At 37.6% G+C, this 19,627-nt stretch overlaps 1 protein-coding gene across 1 annotated transcript in view; it reads right to left on the bottom strand.

Annotated features, from left to right (window-relative positions):
* The window catches only part of OTOG (otogelin), a 110,797-nt gene that overhangs the window by 11,676 nt on the left and 79,494 nt on the right, over positions 1-19,627 (bottom strand). The window contains exons 36-48 of the mRNA XM_087745666.1: positions 15,370-19,226; positions 14,567-14,735; positions 13,442-13,578; positions 12,066-12,155; positions 11,505-11,688; positions 8,442-8,662; positions 7,354-7,492; positions 5,029-5,223; positions 3,930-4,142; positions 3,093-3,197; positions 2,607-2,717; positions 1,276-1,377; positions 722-820 (exon numbers count right to left, since the gene is read on the bottom strand). Of these exons, the coding sequence (XP_087601792.1) occupies positions 722-820; positions 1,276-1,377; positions 2,607-2,717; positions 3,093-3,197; positions 3,930-4,142; positions 5,029-5,223; positions 7,354-7,492; positions 8,442-8,662; positions 11,505-11,688; positions 12,066-12,155; positions 13,442-13,578; positions 14,567-14,735; positions 15,370-19,226 (5,622 nt within the window). The remainder of the gene's footprint in view (positions 1-721; positions 821-1,275; positions 1,378-2,606; positions 2,718-3,092; positions 3,198-3,929; positions 4,143-5,028; positions 5,224-7,353; positions 7,493-8,441; positions 8,663-11,504; positions 11,689-12,065; positions 12,156-13,441; positions 13,579-14,566; positions 14,736-15,369; positions 19,227-19,627) is intronic.

The raw sequence follows: 19,627 nt of genomic DNA, 5'->3' as shown, positions 1-19,627 counted from the left end.
TTATATGCCATTTGCTTAAAACAGAGCATCAGAGAGAATAGAAATTCCACATTTATAAGTCATCACTGAAGAAATTCTGCTGGTTTTTGAAATATACCCATATGGGGAGTCCAGAATTGTGTCTGATTTCTATTCCATCCTGAAAACTAATACCAGCTTCTGTGACCACCTTTACTTATTACAATTTACAGCATTGTATCAACTGCAGTCTATCAACTGCAGTCTATCTGAACACATTAAAAAAAAAAAAAAAAAAAAAAGATGATCATTCTAGCCACTAGCCTCCTTGCAGTGATGACAATCATTACAATCAATATAAAGCAAAGGAGAATTGTGTTTAAGGCATCACAGAGAGATGTATGATATACTACTGTCTTTGTAAACTGGCAAATTCCTGACCTGTGAACCTAACCTTTTTTTTTTGTTTGTTTCTTTTTTTCTTAGAGCCATAAATAATTTACTCTCTCTTACAAAATTTTCAAGATAAGTCACCCAGTTTGGGCAGGCAAATTCTACAATATGCAATCACCCTTGTGGAGCAAGAAAAAACAAAACAGACAGATTAGGAAGTTCTTTACCATGAGATGACTTTTCTATATCATTTGTTCATGAGCAGATCACAATGGTATAATTGGCTTAAACCAGACTTAAACCCAAGAGGCCAAAGCTCTTACAGTGTCTTACTGTCTAAGGCAACTAAAATGAAAATCAGTCATTTTACCACATGTTCGAAAGGGGCAGCACTTCTCCGGGCTCCATACCTCCACCAAAGACATGCCTAGCATACATCTGAATTCAGGACAACGATGTATTTCACAAACTAAAATTAAGGAAAAGAAAGTCCAATAAACACAAGTTTGTCATATTTTGATGAATGGAAATATGAATCAAGACATAATAAATGACTTATTCATAATAAATACCTTTAGAAAACATCTGACTTGAAAAGACTAATAATTGAAATTTAATAGTTAGCCATCAAGTAATAGTAGCATGGAGTACAACTACTCTAGGCAAATATTTAAAACAATTTTCAATCTCCAGAATTTGGGGCCTGAAATTACTCATTTGTCTCCTTGATACAGATATTCAGATAATGCTTTAGGCACATGAAGTTTTAAAAGTAAAGATTATTTGTTCAGGACTACAAGTAGCTTGCTTATATGTACAACTGGAGCTGTATATATAATCCACCATTTCTGGCACTGAACATCCACACTACAAAATTTGACATGTTCTCTATTACTTAAAATATCAAAATCAAGTCAAACTTACTACACTGGTATGTAGGGCAACACCTCTCTGTAGTGTTGCCATCCACAATAAGAACTTCTCCTTCTTGACATTTGGGTATTTGATCAGAGCAAGCCTCGCATGCTGGAAAAAACAATTATTTATATCTAAAACATAGGAAGAAATTTTACTACTGCCTAGGAAACATGCCCTTAAGTTTCTCACAGATACGTATGAAAGAGAACAGAGATACTCTGCATTACAGTCCTTATACAAGAGGCTAATTTTCAGTGCAGCTTGCCTTTTCTTTGTCCCCTGCTATAAAGAATGAATACGTTGTTTGAGAGTCAGATCACAACAAACAGGATTTTCTCTCCCATTCTGTTATGAAAAATTTTGCTAGATTTTCTCTCCTACCAAGTCACCCTGCTGTATTCAGGAATCCTCTTCTGCCTGAATTATAGGATCTTTGATTCCTAATAAAGGGCATCTCCTGTGATCCCAGTGTTATCCTCCCACCTGAACACATATGAAAACCACAATGGGTACTTTTTGATATGTACGCTGCAAAGACTCATTATATCAAAAAAGAGACAGAAGGAGGCTGTGCGGACAGCGAGAAGAGCCAAACACAGCACATTGCTATCACATGATCAAAGTGACCCCCTGATTACTGTAAATAACAGAAGTATAATTCCAGTTTTCTATTAATGCTCAAATTTTTGCACATAGAAGAGCTAATCAAGATGACTCAGCCTTTGATTCACAGATATCTGTGTGTGAAAACAGAGTAAATTCAATAGGACCTCATTATCACATTATTATCATACAGAAAACAACTGTATGGTAACATAGGAACTGCTACACTCATGCCAAAAGTGCAATTTTATTATTGAATTAAGTCATTAAAGGCCAAACCCCAAAAGTACTGAACAAGTTTGCATAATACTCTCATATGGGATGTTTACACCATCGAATAAGATAGGCCATAGCTGATACAACAGGATATGTGGAGCAAGATCATATATAATTTCACCGCCTTCTTTCAGATGAAATATTCATGCAGCTAGTCCACACACTGTACATGGACAGTCTCTCAAAAGCCCTCAACTCCTTCATCCATGGACTCTACCACCACTCCTCTACATGACCCAAGAATACTACTCAGTTGCACAAAGCTGTTTTGTGACTCTTGATGGTTGTTGCCATTCCTTACGTTTTGTAAACTTCATGCCCATTTTTTAAACCATCTTCAAGCCTTACTATGTTGGGAGAGCTAAAGGAAGTACAACGAGCCTTAACTGGCAAGATAATAGTAGACATCATTGCATATGCAAAACCACTTATAGTCTCAACCAGCCAGGATACTGTACCACATATATAGGAAATGCAGCAGGTACTCTCCACCCGAGCAGCAATTAGTGTTTGATCATCTTGACAGCTTGGCATCTGCTCCACTGGTACACATTTTGCTGGATCACATTCTGAAAAAGAGTACAACGGATGTATTTCTTTATATGAAGTATAGCATTTTTCCTTTGTTATGCTATATCCCTAAGAAATGGCAGTGCAGAGCAAAGAAATACTACAAGACACTTCAGAAAAACTTTTACATTGTATCACAAGAACTTAAAGACACATTCTCGCCTGATCGTTAAACACAAGACTCCTCCATCATTATATCTGCTCAAATCGGGGCACAGACAAACCCTGAGCTTTTAGGTGAAAGAGAATTTTGTAAATGGCGATACTAACAATGATGTCTACACTACCTACCTTTTTGCTCCTACGTTGATCTATTTAGTTTAATGAATGTCTTTTACAGGGTGACCTTTTTTACCTTTTCAAAAGAAACCTACCGCAAACGTAGTTGGGACAACAGGACTCTTCACTGTAGTAAGTGACCAGCTTTTCCAAGCCATTACACTCAGGGATTAGGGGTTCACAGAGGCTCTGATTACAAACTGTTACATAAAGGGAAAGAAAAAAAACCTTCTAAACTAAAGATAGTGGGAAGCAGTATCTTCAGTTCGATATGCCTAATCTCCAAATAACAACATGCATATGAAACCCACAACAAACTAGCAAAAAACCCTGAGGCAATATACAGAAGTGTCCAGCATTTGCAACACTCTCCATGGAGGCAAAGTTAAACTAGAGCTGAGCCCTTGTGAGCATGTAAAAAAAAGAAAAAAAATTCCTGTGGAAAACTCACTGCAACATCATCCCAGGTGGTCAAAACGTGAAAACTGCTTGCAATTTCTTTTTGAAGATGGATTTTCTAAACTAAATAAGGATTAAAAAGAAAGCTTTTTTAACTGCTCACTTTATAAATTAGATAAACAATTATCTGATCTTTTTTCCTAGTAATGAGTCATATCATTTATTTGTATTTGGACATTAAAAATAAATCAGTAGCCTTTACAGCTGAGAAACACAATTCACATCCAAATAAACACAGAGCTGTTTCAGTCCTTATAACCCTTGTCACCTCCCCCTCTCTCTCCCCCAAAACCTACTGGATATTGAGCCACATACTACAAAGTTTCTACAGTTTTCTACATAATCTGTAAATTCAAACCGAAGTAATTTCCATTCACTTCAAAAGTAGGATGTGTAACAGGAAAACAAACCACAGAGAAAGGATATCTGCATATTCTAGTGGACAATATTCATAATCGTTAAGGAATACTTACTACAGATCTTCTGAGGACAACATGTCTGATCACCAGGAACAAGCAAGGCCACTTCTGCAAATCGCTGACACTCTAAATTGTGGATATCTGAACAGTTGTACTCCACTGGAATAATGGTCTCACTGTCAACACATTTTTGCATACAGCATCCACTCAAAGAAGTTTTCCAGATCTCACCTACTGCACGAGGTGCTCCTGAGCTGTCTGTACAAGCTAGATCAGGACAATAGAAAACGGAAGTAATTCCTTTTTACTTCAAATTTTGACCACCATTTTCTTCCACAGCGGGTGTGGAACTATGAAGTATAAAAATCCCAGCATTTTAAAGGCATCACCTATCCCCATCACCCCACAAAAAAGTGAAAGAGGAGACAGTCTGAGACTGAGTTTGTATGGGAAAGCAAGACACCCAATACCCTCCAGAGGATCAGGGCCTCCACTTTGTTTTGTGTCTCCACTGCAAGGCTAGTCACTCAAAATCCCAATCCAATCCTTTATTTTTAAAGCAGTGATCTGAAAAGAAGTTACTTTTGTATTTCACGCACAGCAAAACTATTATTAATTTACAGTGCTTTATGTAATCTGACTTATAATAAACTGCATCTTTCCGGTTTGCGGTGTTAGTGTTAAGTATTGGTCCACGATTCGGTGCGCTCAGGCAGAATTGTAATGAAAATAAATATCGATGCTGGGAGGAAGAACATAGGACATATACATGTATTATTCAAAGTGTGTAATTAACTGTTGCTGCATGTCTTTTGAATGTCATTTAGCATCAATAGGTTGGACCCCTTGACAAAGGGCTAGGTGAAAAGGAGGCCAAGACTAATATACTTAGAATACTAGAATGCATAAACATAAGGAAAAACTTCCATTTTGAAGAGCATCCTCCCGCTTAGAGAAGATGAGCAAAATTGTATGTCACAAGGACATTCCCTGCTTGCTCACCTGTACAGTTAATGTTTACTGAATACCTAGAGTCAACTGAATGACATATGCAGAGCCCACACAACATCAGGTCACAACTCGACTTATTACTAATGAAGTATCTGATCACCAAATTGCAGATAATAAAGAAGAAAATCACATCCAAACATACCACATTTTTCTTCAGGAATACAGACAGCAGTGTGAGCTCGGTGAAGGATGGTCCCTCCAGCACAGACACAGCCTTCTGTCAACACTGAGCAGGAGTCTGAGTCCAGAGAAGCAACCTCATTATTCTGACAACTATCTGCAACCTGACAGGCAGCTATACAAGCCTGATAGGAGAAGTTTTCAGAGCAGGGGAAAGCTAGGACAGAAATAAACAAATCACTCATTCTGAAGTTGTAATCAAATGAGGCAGAACCTAAGAGAAGACATTATTGTCATCTTGTCAAGTTCTTGTGCTTGCCAACTCAGTAGGATCTACCAACCTAAAACATCAATACAGACCAGTTACCTTCTACATGACAAATTCAAACAAAAGGAAGTTGCAAGCACTTTTCTTACTTGCCTTCTTGTAGTAACATTCTCATCAGGCTTTGGTTTGCATTTTGGCAGTAGAGATACCAAACCACGCAACAGTGTTGACACAAAGTAATTTAAACTTCAAAAACATTTGCAAATACTACACAGATTAATAATACAGTGTTCTGAATCATTCTGAATACTTTGCAGTGGCTAAAGAAAATGCAGTGATTACTAAAAGGCACAACTTTGTCAATTACAAAAATATATGTGTAAAGGCAAATTCACCATTATGTGGAGTAATAAAGAATGGGATGAACTCATTACTACATTTAATAGATATCTACATTAATTCTTCTCTTGTATGTGTGTGTTATTTTTAAGTCAATGGACACAGTTAAATTTAACATTCTTTATACTACTAATGTAAATTCATAGGCATGTTATGGGTGCACGCAGGAACAGACCAAAGCAGCATGTTGTTTGCTGTTGAAAACTTAACATGATATTTCATTGGTTCCAAACAGTGATTAAAGCTGCATAAATATGGCAAACAGAGAATGACTACAAATGCCAACAGTGTGGTTCTGTGAACTACCAAAATATATGATCCTCATCATGTAATGATACCTAAATCATACAGCAACACCACCTGGAATCATGGTAATGAGACAAAGTCCAGTTCCCAAAGGGACTGGCTGCTCAAAAATGAAGAAGGTTCCAGTTTAGACTAAAGATTAACTGGGACAGGAGGTTGATTTTATTCACCTCCTCACCACTAAAAATGGCCAAAATTACCCACAGGAAATATATATTAGAGCCCTGTAAATAGAGGAACTCAGGCTTTTAAAAATCAGTTTACAGCATATCAACACTTAGCGACCACAAAATCCAGATGCAACTTCATGGTTCCTCCTTGCTAGGCACGCACCACCAGAGGTCACTGTGGTATAAAAATAAGAGTGTGATGCGTCCCTTCACGACAGATGGAATACATAAGTATATGATATATTTTGTCAGATCTCTTTTTAAACAATTATGTGCTAGTAAAGTCCATACAAACTAAAGATTTAGAAAAAAAAAAAAAAAAAAGACTGTTTTTCAGCTTTGGACTCCATGACTTATTTGCTGGGCATTGCGACACAACTTCATGAAGCCTGTACACATGTACCCACCTTAAATCACTTTAAAATAAAGACATCACTTATGATTTCTATGTACAGCGAGTTCTCTTATTTTTGGGGATCACGCTTCATCAATAAGTCTTTCTCTTTTCAGGCACTGAAACCACAGATGTCCCTATGTTATTACTGCATACGGCTTTTCCTAGGCGATCGTTGACAGCATGAAGAGATGCTGTAAAGCAAATTTTCTATTTACTGACAACTACAGATCCCATTTGGCCTTACATTTTAGTATGTTGCTATATGGGAGATGTCTTCTGCCAGGATACTCTAGCTCTCAGGTTTTACTGTTTACCTTTTCCATCTAATCTCAAGGTGTTTCATTTCTCTAATCCTTTCTCCAAAGACACAGCTTTCTGGAGCAGTATCAAGCAGACATCACCAATTCAAAGTGCCACAGAACTTTCAGTAACTTCCTCCTTTCCACAACCAATTCTGTTGTGTTTTGGTTTTATCAGTGGAAAGTGGCCAAGAGAAATGAACACTACGTTGCAAGTAAGAAGATTTGACTTCTACAGTTAAGTACATCATAAGCCAGAGGTAGACTTCTGAGCAAGGTTCTTTAGCTTACCTTTTCCATCTGTGAAATGGCTATAATGATCCTGATTCCTTTTGCACGCTGCTTTGAATTGTATCATAAAAAATGCTGAATTTATTGTCTCAATAATGACTTCCAAAGTACGTGAGGACTCAAGGAGCAATGGTATTTTCAACTATAAGTAACACTTATATTAGGTAAATTTTGGCTCTGTGAACACTAGAGGTACACATACATGCAGAATACTTACGGCAGTAATCAGAGCTCCTCCATTCTATACAAATATTAAATTTGTTGCACATTGCTACATAGGCAGCTAGTGAAATGCATGGATTTCGAATGTACTCAGTGTCTTGAACCCATATATTACAGAATAGCTCAGGTGGAACCTAATAAAGAAAAAATAAAAAATATTGCAGCTTCCTAGAGACCCTGGTAGGTAGGAAACAGATTGACCTTTTTAAGTATCAGCTACAAACAATGGGGCCAAAAGTTTTCGGTTCACAGTAAGCAAGAGGCCACCAGCCTTCATTGGTGTACAATGAGACTCTACTAGCATTTAAAATTAAGGCTTCCTGAATGTTGAAAATATATAAGACATCCTTATATTCCTTAGTTTCATCTCTTACACGTGCCAAGGCAAGAATTAAGTTTTTCCAGTAGAAGGCATAATTACTGATTGTTCCTTGTTTTTCCTTACCTCTATGTTTTTGTCTATTTTTGGCCTCCTCTCCATCAAACTCAACAATATACAAAAGGTGAAATGGTACATGTACTCACATGAGCACAAATACATACTTTATTTGCACACTGTGAGTTTGTTATTTGCTTTAGGTTTGCTTTAAATGGTCTGTTCTAACCTCTCATCTCTCTAAACTGGAACTCCTTGTCTCTAGACCCTTTGAGAATTCAGGCTCTCAGATAACCTATTGTGATTCGGAACTTGTTAATTACTGAATACTTAAGGATTAATTAAATCCTAAAACTATTTTATTTTACTTTGCTCTACATCATATTGATACAGTTGAACTAGCTGGGACTGATTTATAAACGAGATGATATTGTCAAAACTAACAGAGATATATTATGAATTCTGAAAGTGTTAATTGCTTATTGCAACTCTCCTATCAAGCTGGCTGTCCTGGTGGTTAAACCACAACACTGGCACACTCTTCTATTATTTCTACTTTGCAACTGTAGATACAAAAAAGTATCTATCTATCTCATTCCACAGATGTGGTTACGTGTAGTTTCACATTAATGAAATTACCAAGTATACAAATTTATATCAGAACTGCATCTCTTTCAAAACGTAAACTTCCAAAATAGTTAACATACATAAAGATGACAGCTGCTGAAGGTCTGGTTCAACACCAGTCTTAAGCACTCTGAGCAGTCGATGACTGAGCAATTAGTTTCCTGATGCCTGTCTTCTCCAACATACTTTAACGTGTCTGGCACTTGCCAGCTGTCTATAAAAGTCAATAGAGCATCGCTTTTGCTTAAAACTGTCCTGTTGGGTAGCATCAGATCATTTTCCAAGCTTCTATCACAAAAACCTGTATATTACCAGAAGAAAAAAAGCAGGTTAACACCGCACAGTTAATTCTGAAGTATGTTTGAAGTGGCATATTCAAGCAGGTAAACAGCTTTTAAAATATTATACAATGTGACAGTATCACAACCCACAACAGATGTGGAAAGTCTCTGGTAGGATCAAAACACACAAAATTCACACAAATTAAGCAAAGCAAAAGTAAAGATACATCTATGAATTAAGATGGGTGAACGGAAATCCATTGCATATCAAAGAGCTGTTCAGAGAGCCCAGCTATGGTACACAACCTTCACCCCTCAGCTGCACAAGCACTAAACAAAAATGTATTTTAAAAAATGTTGCAAAGCACCTCCATGTACAGCAACAAATGACAACTGTGAATGTTACCAGAAAACGAAACTCCCATAAAATGCCAAGATGCTTATCTGATACTGTATTTCAGAAATACTGTGTGATTCCACTCATGCTTCTGAGCAGTCTTAAGCATCTACTGGCTTAAGAGCTACCACAAAAGTGCAGCTTTTGGCGCTTCCAGGTATACTTATATTACACTACAGCAGGAGAAGGAAAAAAAAAAAAAAATACCAAACTTTTCTGTATTTACTTCTCAGATGGCAGCATCACATTTTGTTCGTTTAAACTATGCAGTTGGCAATTTCGAAACACTTTGGAGCAAAGGAAGCAATGTAATACACGGAGAGTGACTTTGGTCAGCACAGAACATCCAAGTGTTACAGTAGTCTCCTCTGGAAGGTCCTTTAAGAGTCAGCAGGTATGAAAAAGCAGAATGATGGATCAGTCCCCCATTCTTTCTTCTTAATCACAATTTCTGAGACTTTTGTATCAGACTTCTATAATGTTTTCTTCTCACATCGCCACAAAGTTGCATGGCAATTCTAAGTCTTTATCTGTTCAAAAACTATTTGTGAATGTAACCCTTTCTAGAGAACTGGCCTGTTTTACCATTTTTCACCAATTCTTGATGACATGAGCAAGCCATTGACAATCAGCAATACAGCAACAGGCATTCAGAGAGTAAAACAGCTTTTGAAACTGTAACCAAAAATGTTTCTGGTTGAACTTTTTGAGGTTGTGAGTCTACCTAACACAAATAAGAAGTACCTGATGGTTCTGCAAAACTTCAAATGATTGCTGTCATGGGATCTTTTTCCACCAGTTCTCTTACACATTGACGAGGAGACTTAACACAGCAAAACTAAAGCTTCGCATTTGGCTTGGCGGGATCTGGTTGCAGCTAAAACTGACATGCTTCCACTCTTTCTCACCAGTTTTGCTACAGAGATGTCCATGTTCCCTTCCCACATCCCTCACCTCCCATACCAGCTCTTCACCAGTTGCCACGTTTGCCTGATCCTTCCACTGTAAAAGACACCATTGTCTCTGACACAGATCCTTACAAGGGACACTTGGTGCTACAAAACTGTAATGGTGCCTTCAGTTTTATCATTTCCACAAAGCTGAGAAATCAGGATGTACCAATACTGCAGTTCAGCCAAAAGACATCTGAGAGCTTAAATGCAAGAAGCAGACTAACACAGAAAGCACAGGAGATCAGGGTAGACTAATTTATCCTGAAAAGATGCAGTACAACCAGCTCATTTAATGCAGGCTCTGGTAAGTCGCACCAGACATCACTGTGCAGGCAGGATCTGTGCAAAGGATCCCAATCAGAGATGAACACCAGAAAAATACAGCACATTCTCTGAAGAAGTCATACTTGGAACACCATCGACAGAAATGTGTTGTCATCTAGTTAAAGCGCCTTGTCAACCAGGAACGTAATGCTCCCAGTTCTCCCTATCACAGCAATCAAACAGGTAAAGGCAAAAGAGACTTTCAGGATAACCTGAACCGGGCTTACTGAAAAATACAGTCTTTACTTTCTTGTTTCTGTTTGATCTAATTACAATAACAATTAGCCAAACAGAGCAAGAATGATGTTGAAAACAAAAGTTAGGGCAAATTACAGATAATAATCCAATTTCAAAATGGCAGTAAATTCAAACTCTTTTCCTTTGCGAGAAGCACATTACTGTCTGCAGGACATGGAACTGGACTGAGCTACCACTGGTATTTGATACTGAGCTACAGGCATTTGCCCTTTCTGAAACTGGAAAGATATCCACCGTAATTATATGAACTCTGTAACCCTGGTTTCCAGTTCCAATTTACAGCAGATAAATTTACAGATTCAGGTGTCACAGCAGGGATTTTCATCAACAAACACATACCTGCAAAAGCTATAGCACCAATAGCTTATTCGAGGCTATGTTTTTTACAAAGAAACTACGTGAAACTATTGAGCAGACCTAATAGAGTGCAACATTATGGTTATTTAACCCATTACTATTAAGAAATTCCCTCTGAACTATTTCCTTCAACAGATAAACTAAGATTAGTTCTTTCAAGTTAACATTTCCTGTGCATTCTGACCTTTAGAAACTGAAAATAGCACATATCGCTTCCTATCAGATAGATATCAAACACTAAATCTGTAAATGACCTTATTTGACATTATGGATTTATGCCTGACTTGCTCATTTGGGTTTGGTTACAGCAATCAGGCCTGTGATTCAATCAGGTTACAGTCAGAAGCAACACTATGGGTAAAAAGTGATTACATAGATAGGTATCAAACATCATTTCAACAATTAACAAAATTAATAATAATTTAATATCAATAGTATCTTAAACTTTGCAATGATCTGCAGTAACTCTTTTGCAGGCCAGATCTTGCAAAAGCTAGTTTATATAATTAGGAAAATGTGCTTCCCTAGCAAAGCATCTGAATGCCTTTATTTCTTGTTCTACCCTATACTTACCACATAGTCCCAAAGCTCTTGGTTCTCTGGTACTATTAAACTCAATTATCATCACGCCCGTATTGTGAAACCACTGAATTCTGGTTTTTGTTGGGGTCTCAACTGCATACTTGAAGCCTGAATCCTCAACTTTGTACCCGTATTTTCTAACAGTAGGCCAAGCATATCTTGAATTTACTGTTATCTAAAACACACACAGAAAAGAGGATAAATGTCAGGTACCAAGTGCTGTAGGTAGAAGAACTAAGACCAGATTCTTGACAGCTTAGGAATCTAACTCATAACTGATTTCAAAAGAAGTCAGGCTCACCTCTATAAAGATAATATAAGTACTAAAGAGACTAACGGTTTATGTGCCTTGCTCTGTGACTTACCTCATTAACTGTCCTTGTATCGCAGTTTGACTCTTTGAATTTACAAGCACTTTACTAAATTACAAAGTTGGAACAATGAATTATATTATATTATATAGTGTCTCCTACTCTAATCACATGAGGAGGCAGTTGATTAGACAAGATGTTATCTAAAAGGCATAGAAAAATAAATCCTCAAAATACTTACTTTTCTACTTAAACGATTGATAATAATTTCGTTTGATATATAGGTTAAATTCAACATTGCCAGGCACAAAGAAGTTGAATTTGAATTACTCTGTGGAGAAAGCAAAAATACATCAGCCATAGTCATGATGTGCAAAATCTTTATACATTAGCTGCTTATTGGTTTTAGGTACTGGGACATTAAGGATTTTTGGAGGGTATATTTTTAAGAGAGGAAAACTACTGCTGATTGTAGTTTCAAGTCTGGACTACAAAGTTCATCCGGATAGCATTCTCGCAAAATAAAAAACCAAAATATTACGATCTCATTGTGTTCAGCAACTGTGTTGTATCACCCAATCTTGAAATTACAGCAGAAATAAAGTTTTTCAGGAAAAAAAAAAAAACCACAACAACAGTGGAATAGCTGTTTGGACACCGAAAAATATGAACTATGTATCTGAAGGTCAGCAAGAACAAGACTGGGAATGATGAGCCTACATGATATAGGAACAGTACAGAAGTTATGGATCAGAAATACATGCATACTTTCTGAGCTACAAGGTGCTGAACAAAACAGTAAGCACTGAATACAACAGAAAAACAAATCTGAAAGTCATAAACAGATCTCCTTTTTCATATCAATCTTACTGAGCTTCTGGAATTAACTTCCATAACGTACTACCTGGGACCGAACTTTGTGATGGACATTCATATGGACATCAAAATTACCTAGTTTTCATAGAAGAGACTGGAGTTTAAAGAGTTTTGTAAAGGCTCACAAGAAATTAACTCTTCGTGACATAAAGCCAATCTATACTACTCATTAGGCAGGATACCCATTAGGGTTTCTCTCTTCCCTCTCTGAAACAACAAGTATTTGCCCCCGTCAGAGACTTGGAATGCACAGGGTGGTCTAATTTAGTCTGACAATCCTACAGTCTTTTATGGCTCTGATGATTGGTGTTTCCAGGGCAAATTTCTCTATATGAACAAAATCATGCACTGAAAACGTATAGACAAAAATCATGCACTGAAATACACTGGTGATACACTGGTACACTATGGTGGTACTTATTATGCGATGGCATTCACAGAAGTGACTAATAAAAGTATATCCACTTAATCTCTCACCACCTTCTCTATTTTACACATATAATAAGATAACATGGATCTACCTCTCACCTTCCAGCTCTTTCAGAAGGAACTATGCATATACAGTCAGGTGATAAAGTGCTATACAGTTCATAAGTGTTGTAAAGTGCAAGTACAATTCACAGATATTGCACAGAAGCGAATAACTAACCACAACTATGTAGTATTACTATGCCCTGTCTTTCAAGATACACCTTATTAGCAGTACTGAACATCATTTGTTAGCTGATAAATGTTAGTTACCATTCTACAGTCAAGGACATGGATGGTTATAGTTTCATCTTGAGTTTGGCTAACAACGTAGGATGCTTCTTTGAATAAAGCCAAATGATTTCCGTCATAGGTTACAATGCTCAGATCAGAGAAAATTGTGCAACGACCTAAGAAAAATAAAAATAAATGTTTTTTCTAACTTATTTTAGAATTTCTGTAAATATTACAAAATATGAAGATAAACCAATAAATTTTATAAGGTTAACTAGCTTACTAGAGTTTCATATATGCAGCACATGTTTTTCAGCTATATTTGATGCTGTTGCACCTCTGTAAATGGACAGCAGAGTCAAATCCTGCATATTTCAGTGGGACAACCTGCAGGCCTCTGCAATCAGTTATTTTCTTACAGTTCTTGCAAGCAAAGGTTTGTAATTTTTACAAACCCCAAACTAGCAAAAAACATGCATGACAGTGGATCATGCTGGATCCTTAGTTCCCTTCTAGTCTTGTTCCTAAGGCAGGAGCTCATGCGGAAAGTTTCCTTCTTCCCAGTCTTATTGATGAAGCTTTTGTGTTTCAAAGGGCTTGGAGTTCTACTCCTAGTTATTTCAAACTCTCGAGCATAAGCAGAAATTTGCATTGCTTATCTCTGCATCCGTTCTTTGCTATTATGGACTAACTGAATTTTTTTAAGGTTTGGAATCTTCCTGTCCAATTCTAGGTAATTGATGGGAGTGACTACAGTACAGCTATGCTTCCAGAGTCCCAAAACTGTTAACAGAGCTAGTTAACAGAGTCTAGGAAATCTTCTCATCCTGAAGTAGATATAAGATGAACCAAAAAATCCACTGACTGTATTGACTAGGTGTCCTCTGGTTAGACAGAAGACAAGATGGGTCAGACCTAGACATGTCCACTGCAGATACCTGAAGTTGGGTTAAGAGGAATATCCTATATTGAAGCAGCATTTTGATTTCATTTCCTTGGATGTCGAACTATAATTATAAATTGCATTAGACAACGAGTAACCTGTACAACATGCATCTTCTATTTCTATGCCATGGTATAGAAGTGTCAGCTCTTAGCTTTCTTACACATGCATTAAATTGTTACCTAAATTCACTTCAAAAGTACTGCGTAATTAAAACTTACATGCACATTCCCACTTTGGGCAGCATTTGTCACCATTCACTTGAGTAGCAAATCCTAAAACTCCACAGCTGGGTTGAGTTGCATTGTACGGGCAGTTCTGCGACTTATTAACTTGGATCAGTTGTCCATCCAAGCAAATGTGTTTTATGCACTCATTCTCTGTGATTGGCTAAGGCATATTTAACAGAAGACACAGGTTACCATCCTTACCAAGCTAGTATCACAATATTGCAGAGTATTTGCTCAAAAGGGGCTCACATTCTTCAAGTACAGAATGCTTATGAATCCCTGTAACAGTGATGGAAGCTACAAGTGAAGAGCACCTTTGAAAACCTGACCATTCTGAGGACAGTTTAAAACTACTGTCCTGTTGTAAAGCAGAGAACAGCACTATTTAAATTAACATTAAAAGAAATTGAGAATAAAAAGCATAGAAAGTCACAAGTAGGAATAATAACAGGGATCTCTGGAAAGATGTACTTTAAGGAGGACAATGTGACAAAAAAACTGCCATTGAACAATATGAAGCATACTATTTTGCAAAAAAAAAAAAAAAATTCTTGTAACAGTCACACTCAGAAAACTGAGGCCCAAAACACAGTGTATTATAGCACTTACTAAAACCATTGTGTATAATGAAATCATCCAAAGGTACAGATATAATTGAGAAAACAATAGGGCTCCCTGTTTGATACAGGTGTTATAAATCCTAGAGATCAAAGTATGGCTCACAATTTTATCAGTGTGTAAAAGTATCCAAGACATATTCAAAACCAAACAGATAAATATCTATAGTTACTCACTGTACAAGTCTGAAGAGTTGCTGTTTCTCTAGGCAGCATAAAAGCTGATGCTGTGATGCCTGACATGGTTTCAGCTGTTGCCAGTCCATCAGAAAATGTTGTAGTCAAGCCATAAAGTGGTTTGGTAGACACATAGGCAAATGAGGAAACCGATGGAGCTGTTGTGTCATTTGGATGGTCAGCTATCATTAATAGCGAACTCACAGAAGGCGTTTGCACTTCAGATGATATTTCAAGTTTTGAAGTTTGAGTAGTACTGACCGATGATGCAGCTACAGAAGAAAAAGGTTTTGGTTCAGAAGATGAATGTATAGCGGACAGTACTGATACACTTACATCAGAAGGAACTGCCGTTGTGTTTGTGAAATACGGAGAGTAAAATGTCTGAGGTGTTTCTAGGGTAGTGGTAGCACCTTGAGTATGGACAGCTTGGACTTCTGTTGTTAATTCTGGCTCTTCAGATTTTACTGTATTGAGGGGCATGGCTCCTTTTGCTTCTGAAGTAACAGAAAAATAGGTGGGCTTCACAGAGCTTCTGATGGATTCCGTTACTGCTTCTGCTTTGTCCGAAGTTGCTGATACAATACTAATATTTTGCCCGGTACCACTTATCATTGAAGAGGCTGAAGCTGCAGCTGATGAATAGGCCATGGCTGACAACATTGTACTTGCTAGAAACGTGGAACTGTAGGCAGTGGTTGAAAGCGTGACGTGCTTAGGCAACGCTGAAGTTTTCTCTGTACCACTTTTACCCACTGATGTGGATGGCCCACTGCTCATCATGATGGGAATTTCTGTTGTTTCTGGTAACAAAATCAATGAAGAGGTTGACTTAGATTCTGGTGAAGATGTAGTTGTTTCAAGTGTTTGACTTGAATCAAGTGATTCAGTAAACGAGGCCTGCCATGTGAATTTTAGACCAGTACCTGCCTTTTGCGTGGAAAATGAAGGAAATGTTTCTTTTTTAATTGTTGCTAAAGAAGAGGAAGCTGCAAGCACTTCTGCTGAGGAAGGGAGAACGCTGGTGCCAAAAATCAAGTCAGCTGTTGTTCTAGTTGGGACTGTAGACTGCAAAACAGAAGTTCTTGATACGTATGGCTGCGTGACTGAATCAGTTAAACGCAACTCTTTTCCAGTTGGTAAAATAACTTGTGGAGGACCTACTGAGGTAGGTAATATACTTGAATGAATGCCTTCAGGTAGTGAGGTGATTAAGGGGTATGAGGAAGTCAATTCTACTGTAGCTTCAGTTGTGCTAAAGACATGTTGTGGCTGACCAGTGGATTTTGTTGGAGTTTCTGCAGGATACTGGTAAACTGGGGTACTGCTTTGGCTTGTCAATGAAGGCTCAGAAGTCTGATGACCAAGTTCCATAGCCTTCTGAGTAGAAAAATGTGGTAGAGCCATGGTCTTTGTGGCCTGTACTGAAAGTTTATCTCCTGAAGATGTCTGCCAAGAGAAGGGGCCTACTGAAGATGAAGGAAAGGACAGCTGAGCTGTAGCTGCTGTAAGTTTTACTGTATCTGTTATACTTTGGACTGTAGATTTCAATGCTGTAGAAACTGCTTTAGTTTCTACTGAATATTTTGGTGTTGTTGTTACTTCTGGTATCATTTTTGTTAAAGAAGGTGAAGAAACCGATCTATCTGCTAGATACTGAGAGGTGGAGAAAATGTAAGACTCCTCTGTTACTGGAAGTTCAACAAAAGGGGACAGAGTTGATTTTTCTTTGGCTGTCATTACTTTTTTGGTTGCTATGATCTGACTGCTGAATTCAGAGGATGGGGAGAATGTGGCAGAAGTGATATTTAAAATGGCTTTGCCTGGCGATTTGTCATGTGATACTGTTGTTATTGGACTTAATTGTTCTGTTACAGTGGATGAAGTAGAGAAAGTCAGGACTGGAGAGGTCTTTTCTGTTGGTAACACAGATTTTGCTATAGTTGTTCTTGGATATAAAGAGATTGTTTCATGGGATGTATGCACGGGACTGAGAGCTGTCAGTGATGCTTCTTTTCCATATGAGGGTAGTGAAGGAAGAGAAATGTTTAAAGAGATTAGAGAACTTGATGGTGAAGAAGGCAAAGCAGATGGCTTTCTAGTAGAGATGCTAGTAATTCTTTCCACTTGTGATTTATCAGGCTGTGTTGTCAACAATGTGGTTTCAGTTGCACTAAGGAGAGTAAGTGGAGATCCAGTGACGGATGTTCTTTGAGCTGACTCTCTTTCTGTAGCTATGAAAGGAAATGTCGTGGTTTCTTTTAATGAGGTAGAGGTTTTCATTGCTGATGTGGTAACACTACCTGAATATGCTGAAGTGCTTGTCTTTGCTGTACTTGAAACCAGAGTTGACTTGTATTCAGTAGGTGTTTTTCCAGAAAACAAAGTTGACTTGGCTGCTAATTCAAAAGGGGATGTTATTTTGGATGTTACCTCAACAGACAGAGGTGTCACTCTGATAGTCTCGGCCACAATGGGATATTTAGTGTATAATGTAGTCAGGAACTCTGTTGTGTTTAGAACTACGTATGAGGGATATCCTGTAGTTGAAACAGTTTTGAATGTTTTTTTTAATTCACCTGAAGCTGGAGAAGCAGGAGTAGGAACAGACATTGAAGGTCTTTTTGTAGAAAGAGTGATGGATTTTTCAGTTGTAGAACTAGGATGTAGTGAATATGGAGGGAAATAGGAACTTGATGTATGCTCCACACGAGATGTTGCTTTGGGAGTTTCCTGTTTATGAGTTGTAAATGATAACAAAGTCATTTCTGATGATCCCTCTTGAGTTTGCAGAGTTGTTGTCTGTGGACCTAGAGTTGTAGTAAAAGGTACCTCTGCAGTACCAGTCAGGTGTTGAACCATTTCAATAGGAGGTTCTGTAATTACCTTTCCAAATGAAATAGGTGGTGTGGGTGTTGCTGAAAATGCAGTCTTTACGCTTTGTTCAGTTGAAACAATTGCTGCTTTTGTTGTTGCTGAAGACTCTGGTTTTGCTAAAGACAAAGTAGTGATCACAGGAGAAAATGATGTTACTGTAACATTAGCTACTGTGGTAAATGACTGTTCTATGCTTATTTTTGTCCCTTCTGAAGTTCCTGTTAGCTTTACCGGTGGTGTATATGAAGGCATGCCCAGAGGTGGTGATGAGGAAAACTGGGGCAAATATGCAGTAGTTTTTTCTGTTACTGATTCAAATGAACTGGGTGTAAATGTTGTAAGTCCTTCTGGTTTTCCTTGTGCTTCTTTTGTGGGAAGTGTTCTTGTGGCTATTGCTGATATTTCCATTATTTTAGTTTTGACTGGTATTTCTGTTGTTCTAAGTGTAAGTGGTGTCCCAGTAACAATAAAAGTAGAAATTGGTTTGCTTTCTGATTCTGTGCTTGTGGTCACTGCATGTGTAGCAGTTACTGTCTGAGGTTCTGTAGCCCTCAATAGTTTAGTGGAACTACTACTGATCGGTTGTATCTTTATGGAAGTTTCTGAACTGATAGTGGATGGAAACAGTGGAGACATATCAACAGGAGAAGACAAGCTTACATTAGATTTTGTTGTCCTGGACATTGCTGTAGTGCTTCTCCCAGATGTCATTTCTGTTGACTGTGAAGAAATATTTGATGATAAAGTTATGGTTGGAAGTGTTGTATTAGATGTAACAGCTGAAAATTCAGTTCTCCCTGTAGTTGCAGTGAGTTGCAATTTTGAAGCAAGTGTTGTTTCCATGTCCTCTGCTTCAGGTACAGGAAATGAAGTTACCACTTCACTGATCACTGCCAAACTTGTACTTGATGTTATGTGTGAAACTGCTGGTGTTGGAATGCTGGGTGGCAAAGGTGCACTATCATCTGCAGGTTCAATGCCTGAAATCAGACATGAATAAATAGTAGTCTGAACTTTATGAATAATTAGTCATGAAGCTAGCAGAGCTAGAAGGAAGTTATGTTAACTCATGTAACTCTGATCTTTTCAATTGCCTTTAAACTTCTAAAATTCATAGACAAATTAAAAAAGAAATTCATTAAATCATTTGCTCCACATCTAATGATACTGAAATGTTTTATGAAGAACAAACATCTTTCTTACCTTAAAATTTGTCTCAGATTTTCGAGGAGTGAAATTATTTTATTTTAACTAAAATGTACGTTTAGTGAGCTCAAGATTCATATAACTAAGTTCATAGTCACACAAATTTAAGCACCAATATTTGAAAATCTGACTAAAGACCTAAGAAATTAATAAGCTAAGTATCATACATAATACA

This window comes from Nipponia nippon, unplaced genomic scaffold, assembly GCF_047370975.1.
Source record: "Nipponia nippon isolate SJK-2023a ecotype South Korea unplaced genomic scaffold, ASM4737097v1 scaffold_10, whole genome shotgun sequence".
Taxonomy (NCBI): domain Eukaryota; kingdom Metazoa; phylum Chordata; class Aves; order Pelecaniformes; family Threskiornithidae; genus Nipponia; species Nipponia nippon.
Note: the sequence above shows the minus strand (reverse complement) of the source record. Positions and strands in the feature narration are given on the sequence as shown.